The sequence below is a fragment of the Triplophysa rosa genome, linkage group LG13 (genome assembly GCF_024868665.1).
Source record: "Triplophysa rosa linkage group LG13, Trosa_1v2, whole genome shotgun sequence".
In the NCBI taxonomy this organism is placed as follows: domain Eukaryota; kingdom Metazoa; phylum Chordata; class Actinopteri; order Cypriniformes; family Nemacheilidae; genus Triplophysa; species Triplophysa rosa.
In genome coordinates, this window is record NC_079902.1 from 8,036,984 (window position 1) to 8,050,401 (window position 13,418).

Here is a 13,418-nt window from a genome sequence, read left to right on the forward strand (position 1 = left end):
AACAAAAGGTGAATGAATGCAGCACGCCATCTCCCTTTTATACCCATATATCCGGGGACGGAGTCCGGCATGCAAATTTCATTCGCCAATTTCATTGGCCTTTTCTAAACTAGTCAGAAGTTGATAGGTTCTCAAGAGCGAACCCCATCTGTCGGCTCGACACAACGTCGAGAGACCGACAGAAAGGGAACCTCAGTTTTCTATATTTAAAAAAATCAATTGTGATTTATAGAAAATGAAGAGCAATAAACCTTCAACCATTTCTCCTCTTTTTCATTTAAGAAATCCATACTTGTGTCTAGGATCTAATCAATAAGTATTGTTCAAATGGATTGGGGTGGAAAAGCTGCATTGTAACTGGGAAGAGGGCCAAGACAAGCTGCAGAATTTTCCATGTGGCTCCTGAAGATCATATCTGGAGTAATTGGGTAATAGACCATTATGATAGCGGCTGACTGGGTTTCTGAGTTAGTTCAGTTGACGGATACTTTAAAGCGATAGTTTACACACAAATAAAAATTCTGTCACTTACCATATTCACCCTCGTGTTGTTTAAAAAATTCTGCATATGTGGAACAAAGAAGATATTTTGAGAAATATCCCAGTGGTTGTGCGTCCAAACAATGGGTGTCAATGGGCACCAATGTTGTTTGGTTACCAACGTTCTTCTTTTTTGTATTCTGCAGAAGATTTTTACACTGGTTTGGAATGACATCGGATGAATAAATTATCAAAGAAATTAATATTTTTGAAAAATGATCCCCCTTAAAGCTTTTAAGCCCACACCATCTCAAAAACGTATGCATCATCTTTGTTTGACACTCTCAATTAAAGGTCCAGTGTGTGATTTTTTTTTGGAGGATCTATTGACAGAAATGCAATATAATATACATAACTATGTCGTCAAATGTGTATTAAGATCTTACATAATGTGGCGTTATGTTTTAATTACCTTTGAATTATCTATTTCTATCTACATACACCGCGGGAATGTAAACATGGAATTCACCATGTTGTTTCTATAGTAGCCCTAAACAGACAAACTGCTCTACAGAGCAGGTTTCATAAATACGTTATCTCCTTCGGCAAATAAGCAAAAATGTGATGACATCTTAGTCCTGTGTTAGCCACCGTAGTGCTTCGAAAGGGAGGGATGCGGGGTGGAGTGAGCCACTGGTTGCAACCTCACCACTAGATGTCGCTAAAATGCCAAGCACTGGACCTTTAATAGAAAAATAACCCTTACAACTAAATACCACAATGTTGAATATTTTCATGCTTTATCTTTGTGGAACAAATGGATTTAGCATGCTCAAGCTTTGATGAAATGTTCTTCCTTTCTTGGGATCCAAATGTCCTCCTGCCAAAGTTCAGTTGATTTACCTGACCATAAACTATCTCCGAGACGGTTGAAGAATCAGCATAGGGTCTCATCTCTCTGTGAATAACCGTTTCTCCACACATTTGGCCCCGAGCATGTTTTTGAGATACACACACACCCTGTTCAGTTTTACCTCACTAACCTTTTCCACATTTGTGCTCCAGTTTTTTGCCAGTCAGATCTAGATTTCGGAGTCACAAAGGAGCAGCAAACGACTTTAAATGAACCAGCATCTTTTATTAATGGCATATGTGATGAACCAAATAATGTTCCATAATGAGATTCACAGCCTTCCTTTAGAAATATCACGGGTCATTTGCCTATTCAACCCCACTCCTTAACCTTCATTTACGGTATATCCCATATATTCATTGTAAGCATATTTACTGTGACTCCTCATAAAGACATCATATTTTACAAAACGACAACACTTGGTGGGATTCTGTGACATAGAAAAATGTTGGTTCTTGAATCAATATGTGAAGTTTGGTTAGCTTATATCGCAACAGCACATTGTGCATTCGGAGTGTTGGTATGAGCATTGGGAAGAATATAGTTTACTTCCACCCAAAGGCATAACCATTCCATTATTGATCAGAAATAGCCTTTGTCTTCTCTTCAGTCAAGTTGAACAGAATGATATTAAATTCCTATTTTGCTCAGGGGATCTCCAAATGCTTGAACTGATGCATGAGGAACTAGAAAAAGGGAAAAAGAGAAAGATTCATTTCTCTCTGCTCCACATTTCATGGGGAATTGATTTCATGAGTGCTAGGAAGTAATTTGGGCTTTAGAAACTTGCTAGATTCAGTCTTTTGAATTCCCACCCGATCACAAAAATATGATTTTACACTGAAACTCTTCATGAACAACAAAGTTCCATATTGACTCTTTGTGATGCTATGTACATATGTACAGATACACGCTTTCCGCTCGCTTTTGTTTTTCACAAACGACACATTCATGTCTAAAAAAGTGCCTTGAAAATAGCAGATTCCGTAGGTTTGATAGGCGGTTCCACAGAAACAGATATAACACGATGACTTCCATGTCAGAAATATGAGGCCATTGTGGAGAGTTTCTTCACCTCAAAAAATGTTCCAGTAGATCCAAAATCACGGACCTGTCAGAAACAATGTCCCAGATTTCCTTCGGTCCATTTACTGACAATAGCTGAGCAAGATGTTGAGATAAACACAAATGCAGATCGGTAGCAATGCTGAAGCCAACACGTGGGCAGAGTTCTGGTGTGTGTCGAAGGACGCGGTGGAGTCCGACCAAAGGTTCACTTTTACGGAGTCCTGAGGATCAGAAAGATCATTACTAATGTGATTCATAAAGGTTAACTGAAGGAAATACCAGCAATTGCAAGGCCGCAAAAGAAGCTATTAGTAAGGGTTGCCAGATCTGACGAAACAAAAACAATTCTAAGGCCTCTCAAATAAGCCCAAAACTAACCCAGTCCAAATACCAAAACCCAAAATATGTCACTCCCATTCCTAAAACATTTTTACAGTCACTGTTATGCATTAAATACAATTTCTTCTTGAAAATCATTGTAAAGTTGTAATCATAAGCACAGTATGTTTTCATAAAGACCTAATCTTACCTGGCTGATTTATAATGGCTGGCCGCATTACATAAATATCACTTTATTTTATGAAACCTTGCTCTGCTTCGCATTGTGCCACAACGCCCTTAGCTGTTATAAAATGTACTGTAACTCACTGCTTCTTGGGGCTTATTGTTTTATTAACCCACAGCATGAAAAAGAGCCGCATGAACAGTTTAAAAGCAGCCCAATTCCTGAGTAAAACCATAAACTGTATATAAAATGGACGTAGTGCCGTGACGTCACCTGTAGGTTTGTGAAGAGCAATTTTGAAGCCTAAGGCCCGATTCACATTTCGCGTCTTTTCCGCGTGCATATTCGTTATTTTAAATATAGCGGAAAAAAAAGAGGCTCTTTTTTCAGGCGCTTCGGCTCCGCATCGAGATGAAAAAATCTAAACTTTTCAGAAAGCAGCAAGCGCACCGCACGCAGGTCATGTGACAAGAACCAACCAGCTGATATAGACAAGCTCAATGAAGATGGAGACACAGATGATCACAGCATAACTAAATCTAGTAGCAGAGTTATTGCAAGGTATTTTCAGTGCATATAATCCATATATCCTTTGCTAATACCTCCTCGTCTCAACGGCTATCGTGGCCCATGGTTGTTTAGCAATGACAGACGCCAGGAGAGCGCAAAGTCCAGGTGCTTTGGAAAGAAAGGAGACCACAGTGCAGCTCGTGTTTTCCGTGCGGTTTTAGACGCGAAATGTGAATTGGACCTAAAGTGAGTGGAGCCAGTCGTCGCCATCTTGGCAGCGCATCACCAGAGGTTGCGCTAGACTTTTTCATCGTCCATCATTTTGACGGAAAGGCTTGTAAAAAATCCATCATAATCTATTTTTACCTGTCACTATGGTGCAAGGTGATATTACGTGAATTAGCATGTTAGATCCACAAACAACGTTAGAGATCGCTGTGTTATTATAAAAAGTGCAATAAGATTTTCAGTTCGTTTTGAAACTATGGCGAAAGAATTAGACGGTGGCGGGCCGTCATAATCGCCTTGTTTATACACGCGCGTGGCTCCGCACCGCGAGTCTCCGCTGATCCTCCATGGGTTTTCCTGAATGAACGAGGTGTTTATGAGTAATGAACAGGAAACGTACGCGTCCTTAAGATCACGTTCTTATGAAAGGAAATGATTGGATGCTACCAACTCAACAAAAAGGGGAATTACAAACTGCCCTCATTGCAATCTGTCAAAATGACGGACGGCCTTCAGATTTTCCCGTCACTGGTATAAAAAAATCTGTCAATGATGGAGAATTTTCGGTTAACGCGACCTCTGCGCGTCACTCCCGGGAAATAAAAAAAGGCAAAAAGGCAGGATGTGGGTGGAGCTGAAGTGCCGGGTTGGTGAAACCACTTGTCACTCAAGTGGCCATGCCCTTAATTATGCAGAATTTTAAGGCTTAATAATTTAAATGAATGAGTTATAAAAAAATTCACACCCCTCACTGTTGTCATGAAGGGCAAAAGCAAGATGTCTGCTTTCCTGTGACTCAGTGGTTAGAGCATGGCGCTAACAACGCCAAGGTCATGGGTTCGATCCCAGGCTTTGGATAGAAGCGTCTGCCAAATGCATAAATGTAAATGTAAAAGTAACTATGTAGACCAAATCATTTTTGTACCAGGCTGTAAAGATGTTTTTCTCTGCTATAAAGTTGGGCATTTTAACACGGGTCTCAATGAGATTCTGCTCTGTTTTGGAACCAGTCTCTAGCGGCCAGTCAATGAATTCACTTGAAGTCGCAATGAAAGTCACTTCTGTGTTGGTTTTGCGAGAGAGACCGGAAGGTTGCTGCTTGGGTAAAACCGCAGACCTGGCAACCCTGCTGTTAGCTAATAGCTATAATGAATTTTCTATCAATATACGTAAATTTGATTTTCAAAAATGTATTTTGTTAACATTTATGAATTTTTAAAAAGTTGATAGCCTTTCTAAATGAACTATGAAGCAAAGGGTAAATTCAGTTTCAATGCTTAGCCGTTTAGTAAGAATGAATTGCTTTTTGCTAGGGGTTTAAAACACCCAAACCAGATTATGTGAGCAATAACAGTAGTGTTTGTTTCACAAAGAACGTATCCTATGTACAGTATGGTAGTAACATTGTTTTTCAGACATGATATTCTAGTAAAAAACATTTTTTAAATGTTTTGAATAACATGCAAACATCATAATGTACTGTATATGAATATGGTAATCATTAAAAGGGGAGTTCGCCCAAAAATGTAATCTGTCACCATCTATTTAAAACCTGTATATCGTCGCTGTCCTTCTGAAACCTTGTATGTTTTTCAGGAAATGGGAAAAATGCTTTACATTTTAAATGATTACATACTGCACTGTCAAAATGGACAAGCACTTTTTAATACTTTTTATTGGCTAGACATTTGCAAAACCCAGGTACAAAAATAAACTGTGACTAATAATAATGATTTATAAAAATGATAAAATCACAAAATATGGAGATACAAGGGTTCAGAAGGACAGCAGCATATGACTCTCTCTTCTGTAGAGCACAAAAGACATTTTAAGATATTTTGAGTGGTTTTGTGTCATAAAATGGATGTCAGTGGAGTCCAGTGTAACATTCTTCAAAATATCTTTTTTGTGTTCTGCAGGTTTGAAATGACATGAGGGTGAGAAAATAATAATAGAATTTTAATTTTGGGTTGAACTATCCCTTTAAGTACCGTAAAACATATCAAAGTACCACAGTATCCAATACCATTTGCTGCCTCATTAATCTTCTGCAGGGGTTCTCCATCTGCCATCTCAAAGAGGCTTAGAATTCTAAAAATCTGCCCAAATTGACCGCTTCAAACCAGTTTCCTTTATTGTAAAAATCTATTTCTTTTCAGAGTCACACTACAATCAAGGCAGTTCCAAACTCACAATCAAACATTTCCCCATCTCTAACCCTCACCTGTGTGGGTTTGACTGGGCTCAGAACGTTCTGTTCGGTATCCATGGCAACAAACACAGGCGTCACCTGCTGTAGCTCTTTGTCCGTCGCAGGGCCCAGCCGCACCGACTGGGTCGAAGTAGGAGTGAAGTCCATTCCGTTCCCGAATGTCAGGAGAGCGTTTCCTATTCATGCAACACACAACAGACCCACAGCCCTGAGTAAAGTCATTCTGGCTCGGCTAAAGAGACGACTTCTATTCGCAACAGGTTCTGTTATCAAACGCTTATTTGAATTCCGGCATCACCGGTTTCGATTTGCTGAATGTGAATAGAGGCGGCGAGCGCTCAGCATTCTCCTCAGGCCCGGCGGCTGCACCTGCCTCTCCACAGCCCCTCATTAACTCGCAGATGAGTGGCCTGACCAAACATCGGTCTCATCCGCTCGCATCCCTCACTCAGAGAGCTGCCACTTGGCTGTCTGAGGAGTTGCTTGGCATAAGAGATCTTGTTTGAACAGGACTGAGGAGAATATTGCAAAGAGTCGAGCGTATTGATGAATCGCTATATATAATACATAGGGTCCTTGAGGAGTGCGGCAGAGAGGAGCTTGGATATAACTCAGAAATTCATTTATGCTTACAGCTCCTGAAACAAAGTGGAACAACTGTGTGCTTTGCACTTTGGAAGCTCTTTAGACTTTGTAAAGTGTGTAATGAATAACGGCCAGAACAGAGGTACTCGACTTCACAATTCAAGAGGACCCCATTTAAACAGCAACAGATGGGCCGTAATAATACACTACCGAAGTCAACAGTTTAAGTGTTGCTTATGATGTTAAAATGATTTGAGCTAAATGTCCATCCTTAAACGCATAACATCAGTTTTGAAAATACATACTGTATAATTTGTACTTTGTGCCCACATATGTGTAAGTTTGTTCCCTAAACTAGTATTGGTGATAAAAAATATTTGTTTTTGTAATGGTTAATTTTCAAATTTACTGCATTATTTTTAATTCACATGCCCAAATACAGTTATTTACAAAATTATATTTTAGTGTCTTCTATGTAGCTATACCATTTGCCTTGAATTTGCAGAATTGACAATTTATCAGCCAGTTTCTTCAGGTCTCACCCTGAGAGGCTTTGTTAACAGTATTGAAATTATTCCCATATTTGCTGGGCTCTTATTGTCTGCCTTTTTCTCATTATTTAGTCAAAATTGTTTTTAAAATGACATTTTAGTTCTCTAATGAATTAAGTTATGTTTTCACAATTATACTTTTGTCTACAAAAATCATTTGAAATACATACAGTAAGCAGATGCCTTTCGATCAAATGATTTTTAAGATCACAAAATCCATTTGATTCAAGTGATCCTGAACTTTTGAACAGTAGCATAGAAGAAACAAATGTTTGTTATATTGTCTATATTCTCTGTAAATGTCAAGATGAAAACCAAGATGATATATATTCTGTATATATATATTTGTCATTGGAGGAGTTCATCTGGTCAATTCCGTGAAAATATCAACCTTACCATGAAAACCCATGTGAGGTCTCTCTTCAAGTTTTTAAAGCATTTGTTTTATTTTAAGTGAATAATTTTTCATAGTCAGGTAAGTGCCATTTTCAGGATTGTCACATCCATAACGGTACATATTCCTCATAAATTGGGACATGAAAATTAAAATAAAGTATTTTATGTTCTATGAGGCATCCCTTTGTGCATTATAATTCACAGAAATACGACAAAGTTTGTCGTCTCCCAAAAATGGTGTCACATCCATGACGCATGTTTATTTCCCTTTTTTAAAATAGAAAACGTGTGCATAGACTGATGTTTTCTGATGTTTAAACTGTATCAACAAGGGTTTAGCGAAAAATAAACAGATGGTTCAGTATATTGGTAACAAACACATTCTCTGAGTGTTTTTATGTCACGTCCATAATGCAAAGTGTCACATCCATAACACTGGAATTGCCCAATTGCAAAAACAGATGACTCCATTTTTAAAATGTAAAAAAAAACATTTATTATTATTCTTTTTTATTGTGCATTCCAAAAAATATCAATCAAACTGCAGTTGGCTTGATTTGATTTAGTAATAATAACTCAAAAAACAATACTAATTTATTAATATTATTAAAAATGATAACATAATAAAAAACGTGATTTTTGAACATTTGAATTATTTGTCCTATTTGTTTTTGTAATTTATGTTGTAAAATATACAAAAAAAATTGTGGTTATCACCAATTAATTTCCAAATGAGTGGCTTGTGATAATCTGTTAAATTGCAGGGCACATAAAAAAACGCTACTATATAGCTGTTGAGAACCTTGGACCATGTTCTACACAAATGCATTCATGAGATTGAATACATGCAGAGTCAAACCGAAGGCACTCAATTTAGAAATGTGAAATGCTTTTCACAAAGTTTGTCCTGGTTCTGCTTAAATGGAGATTCGAGAGACAGAAAATACGGCAGACGAGGTGGTTTTTTAAATGTTCATCATTTGAGAGAGGCAGACTGGCTGTTGTGTGTGTGTGTGTGTGTGTGTGTGTGCGTGCGTGCGTGCGTGCGTGCGTGCGTGCGTGCGTGCGTGCGTGCGTGCGTGTGTTTGGGGGGTTCTAGGTTGCTCTGACATGCTGTATAACAGAGTAAGCATGACTAATGGTGCAGTGAATAGCAGGAGCACACACACTGTACTGTGCCACTGTGAAGGACATTCAACTTTAATGGAACTTTCTACCGCAAAGAATTATGGGACCTTTTACAGGCAGCTGAGTGTGATTATTCATGTACCAGGGTTTGTTCAGTCTTTCAATGCATTTCCTCTCCTTATAAACTGCAGTAAACTAGATTTAATGGGATGGACATGGTTATGTTAAAAGTGAACAAGACATTCAAACAGGTGCAATAAAATAAAAGTTTCAAAGTCTGCATTCATTGTTTTTATGTACAAGTTAGTTCCTCTGTTTAAATTGTTTTTAAATGTTCATAATTATAGTGTCAAGCATGCTGTGATTTATACTTATAAGGTAGTGGAGTCATTATAAGGTACTGCTTTGGTTAGGAAGCCGCTTAAATGCAGTATCTTTCCATAGACAGTACACAGTGGGGTAGCTCAGCGGGGTTTGGAACAGAGCCTATATTATGTTCATAATGTTACATGAAAATGTCTTTGTCTGTCACACTACACACTCAGATCAGATGGTCACTAGACAGATGATATTGAGGAACAGCATTGACTCACTGAGGCAGACGTTCTCTGTGAAGTACTCCAGAAACTCTACACACTGATTCTTAAGATTGCTGCTGGCCGAACACGAGCACCAGGGAGACACGTTGGATGTGGAGTTGTCCACGTAGTTTGGGGTGATCGGACTGCCTGCAATATGTAAAATAAACATATTGTATACTGAATCTAAACAGCACATATATTTCATAAAGATGACTTGTTATGTATTGAGTTTATATATCATTTAAGGTTGATATAGATTAAATGGATGTATATATATATATATATATATATATAGGTACTGGTATAGATTCAAAAAGCACACATATAAGTGTGATATGGCTTTAAATAAATATAATTAAAAAATAAATAATAAAATCACATTTAAAAAGTACATCCATTAACTTTCTTAATTATATTTGACCTCACATTCTTTTTATTAATTCAATATATTGCGCTTTTTATTACTTCTTGTAATAAAATATACAACACAATCTCATAGCAATTCGTAACTATTTTACAAGGTGGCCAATTCCCACGATCTTGTACATTTTAGTAAAATTGTACAAGTAGTTGCCTTCATGCCACTGATGTTAAGTGTAGGGGTGGAGTTAGGGGAATGGCTTTAGCATTGCTTATTTCTAATAATTGCATGTTTTTTTATGATTCACATGTACAAATTCATGCAAATTAGCCATATCCTAAAATAGTTATGAATTCCTGTGTGATCAGGTTGAAATACATAAAATATATAATGATGGTTTGTTAAGAGGGGTTCATGATGGATCAATATTCTGTATATTTAACAAACATAATGCAGCATTTAAAAAAAGACATTGTAAGGAAAAAGGTCTTATAAAAAGTATTGTTTTTTCATTCTGAGGTTTTTTTGGTGGAAAGAAATCTCTCTAGATCTGTGAAAATGCGTTAGAAGTGTAATACTTTCCAACAAATAGACACACAGGAGAGAAGACACTTGTGTTTATTTGTTTACAGGGAATACAAAGAAAAGACTCCCCGAACGCATCACATCTACTCTGATCCTGTTTTAATGGACATAAGAAACAGCTGCAGAGAGGCTAAGATTTCTAGTCACTAAGTGGGAAACAATATAAAGACCTTCTAAAAATCATTACTTTATCTCTCTTTCTCTTGTATGCATGCACCTTTTTAACTCTGACATTTATTATTTTGATGTATAAATTACCTATAAGTCCAGTATAGGCAATAAGACACGCTGCATAGTTGCCCTGTTTGCAGCCGATGGCTGACTGCTCCTCTGGTTCGCAGTCATACTGAAACTGAGCCAAACGAGACCTGGAAGACAAGCAGAACTTTATGACACATTTCATGAATGTGCTTCTGTATATGTTAGTGTCATTTCACTTTTAATTAAAGCAACACTTTAGAACTTTTGCTGACGGCTCCCCCTTGTGGTTGATAAGCGCAATTGTCTGTTACAAGTGTTGTAAATAATTTCGCTGTGTAAGCTTCCACGTGGGCAGTGCAATTAACGCTAATTTGTAGTCTAAGCTGATGAAACCGGCAAATGCAGAAACGCTGTCCGGAAACCATTTCACATTCTTCCGCAGGCAGGGGGGGCAAGGCTGTGTGTACCGACCCGAACACTGAATTTACAGAGTGTGGTTGTAGCCGCTATGAGGCTGCTCAGGTAGCAGCGGGAGTAGAATTTGTCCAGTTAAGAGTTGTTCTACCACTGAAATAATTTTAGAGACATTATTTTAAGGTTGAAAAAACTACAAAGTGTTGCTTCAAAGAGACACAAAGTCTTCTTTTACAATACTTTATAAAAGAAAAACAAAAGCTTTTCATTGTAATTTATCAGTTATATGGTTAGTTTACATATTTACATATTAACATTTAGGATTGTTTTTCCTTGCCAACAAATCCACCAAAAACTAGCACTCATTACACGCTATATAACAACCAAAAAATGTCTGAGCAGAATTTATTAGTTTCCGTTTCAAAATTCATCTAACACCCGTTCAGTAACAGATGGTTTCTCAGGATTATTTATAGTGTGACACTGAATACCAATACAGGTTTCACTTCTTAATCTCACCTGAACATCCATCATTCTTTGCATGTTGACAATATTACACCCAATGCATGAAAACAATGTAAATTCTATTAACACTGTATTAGAATATGAAGAAAATATAAGATTATTGTTAAAATCATGTAACCTTTGAATCATGGTTTCAGGAAGATTTTAGGTGTGTTCACACTTGGCTGGTTTGGTTCAATTAAAACACAAACTGGTGTGATTGCTCTTTTGGTACAGTCCATGAATGAGTGTGATGAATTTGACTGATAGAATTATTATTATTTTTATTCCACACATATTATGATAATATTGTTACTTTAAATTCTTTTGGCCATGATAATGGTGATAATCGTGAAAATCTGATATCGTGACCTAGCCCTAGTGTGAATGCTGTCATCTTAACCTTGATGCACCCCAAACAGGTGGACCAAGTTAAGTTGCTGTTTGCTTCCGAAAGAAGTGGTTCGACTGAAGTAACATTGACCAAAGACGCGTAAAAGAAGCAAAAGCAAGATGCCTTGTCTCTAAAAATCCCCATCTCCCTAACCCCTAAACAACATGATCTAACAACATAGAAAGTGCATAAACATCGGTGTGCGCAAAACAATGTTCTTGAGCTACTGATAAGCTCTGTACAACCATAACATCCTGTCTTGACAGTGTCTGCCCTCTTACCTCTAGGCCTGCACGTGCTACACCCTCTTGCCCCTGGCTTTCTGAGACTCTTCGCAACCATTAGACCAAGCTAAGGGCTACGGAGAGGAAGTGGCGCAAGTCTAGAGACCCTGTTGATCTCTTCAAGTATCAACATCTTAACTCCTTCGCTACTAATATACAGTATCTTCAGCCAAAACCAAGTACTTTCAAAACAAAATCCAAACTGCATCTAACCCGCGTCAACTTTTCTCAACCTTCTCCTCTCTTCTCTGTCCCCCTCCACCTCCCGCCAATACCTCGCTGACTGCTGATGACTTTGCCAACTTCTTCACTGATAAAGTGGAAACCATCAGCAGGCAATTATCTGCTCAACGCATCCCTGATCTCTCTCTTACCCCTTGCTATCCTCAACTCCCTTCTTTCTCTCTCCTCTCAGAGACTGATGTCTCCAAAATTCTCCTTTCCACCCGGCCTACTACCTGTCCCCTCGACCCGATCCCTTCCCACCTCCTTCAGGCTATCTCTCAGTCTCCACTGCCTCAACTCGCACACATTATAATGTAGCGGTTTTAGCTGCATGTAAAAATAATGATGAGCTTAGCTCACCAAATATGATTCTCCACCAGATCTATCAAGATCACATCCATGAAATGAGTTACTAAACAACAATTTCATTCAGGGAATTAGTTTAGCGCAAAGGAAAATGCGTATAATAATCATTATTAAATATACATATTTTACAGTCTCTGATTAGTAATATAAAGTAAAACAATTTTGTATGTATTCGTCCAGTGAATGCATCAAGGATATTATACACTTTAACGTTATCTCATGGCCATAAGTAACGTGACTTTACCAAACAGGATTTAGAGCAAAGGTAGCGTAAATCAAACACAGTTTAAGTGACCAAGTATATGTGAGCGTTGAGCACAGAAAACCCATCACAAGTGAACATATGGTTGTTTATTAAACTCTACTCTACATGGTAAACATAATGACGATCGCATAAACACGAACAATACATGAAACACCAACGTGCTAGGGAGCGCGGAGAGTGAGTGAGTGAGTGAGTGAGTGAGTGAGTGAGTGAGTGAGTGAGTGAGTGAGTGAGTGAGTGAGTGAGTGAGTGAGTGAGTGAGTGAGTGAGTGAGTGAGTGAGTGAGTGAGTGAGTGAGTGAGTGAGTGAGTGAGTGAGTGAGTGAGTGAGTGAGTGAGTGAGTGAGTGAGTGAGTGAGTGAGTGAGTGAGTGAGTGAGTGAGTGAGTGAGTGAGTGAGTGAGTGAGTGAGTGAGTGAGTGAGTGAGTGAGTGAGTGAGTGAGTGAGTGAGTGAGTGAGTGAGTGAGTGAGTGAGTGAGTGAGTGAGTGAGTGAGTGAGTGAGTGAGTGAGTGAGTGAGTGAGTGAGTGAGTGAGTGAGTGAGTGAGTGAGTGAGTGAGTGAGTGAGTGAGTGAGTGAGTGAGTGAGTGAGTGAGTGAGTGAGTGAGTGAGTGAGTGAGTGAGTGAGTGAGTGAGTGAGTGAGTGAGTGAGTGAGTGAGTGAG

General features: G+C 38.4%; 1 protein-coding gene across 1 annotated transcript in view; it reads right to left on the reverse strand.

The window, feature by feature from the left end:
- Positions 1-1,613: 1,613 nt before the first annotated feature.
- gfra4b (GDNF family receptor alpha 4b) overlaps positions 1,614-13,418 on the reverse strand; it is a 78,913-nt gene continuing 67,108 nt past the window's right edge. Inside the window, exons 5-8 of the mRNA XM_057350258.1 lie at positions 10,362-10,471; positions 9,170-9,304; positions 5,929-6,092; positions 1,614-2,682 (exon numbers count right to left, since the gene is read on the reverse strand). Of these exons, the coding sequence (XP_057206241.1) occupies positions 2,542-2,682; positions 5,929-6,092; positions 9,170-9,304; positions 10,362-10,471 (550 nt within the window). The 3' untranslated portion in view covers positions 1,614-2,541. The remainder of the gene's footprint in view (positions 2,683-5,928; positions 6,093-9,169; positions 9,305-10,361; positions 10,472-13,418) is intronic.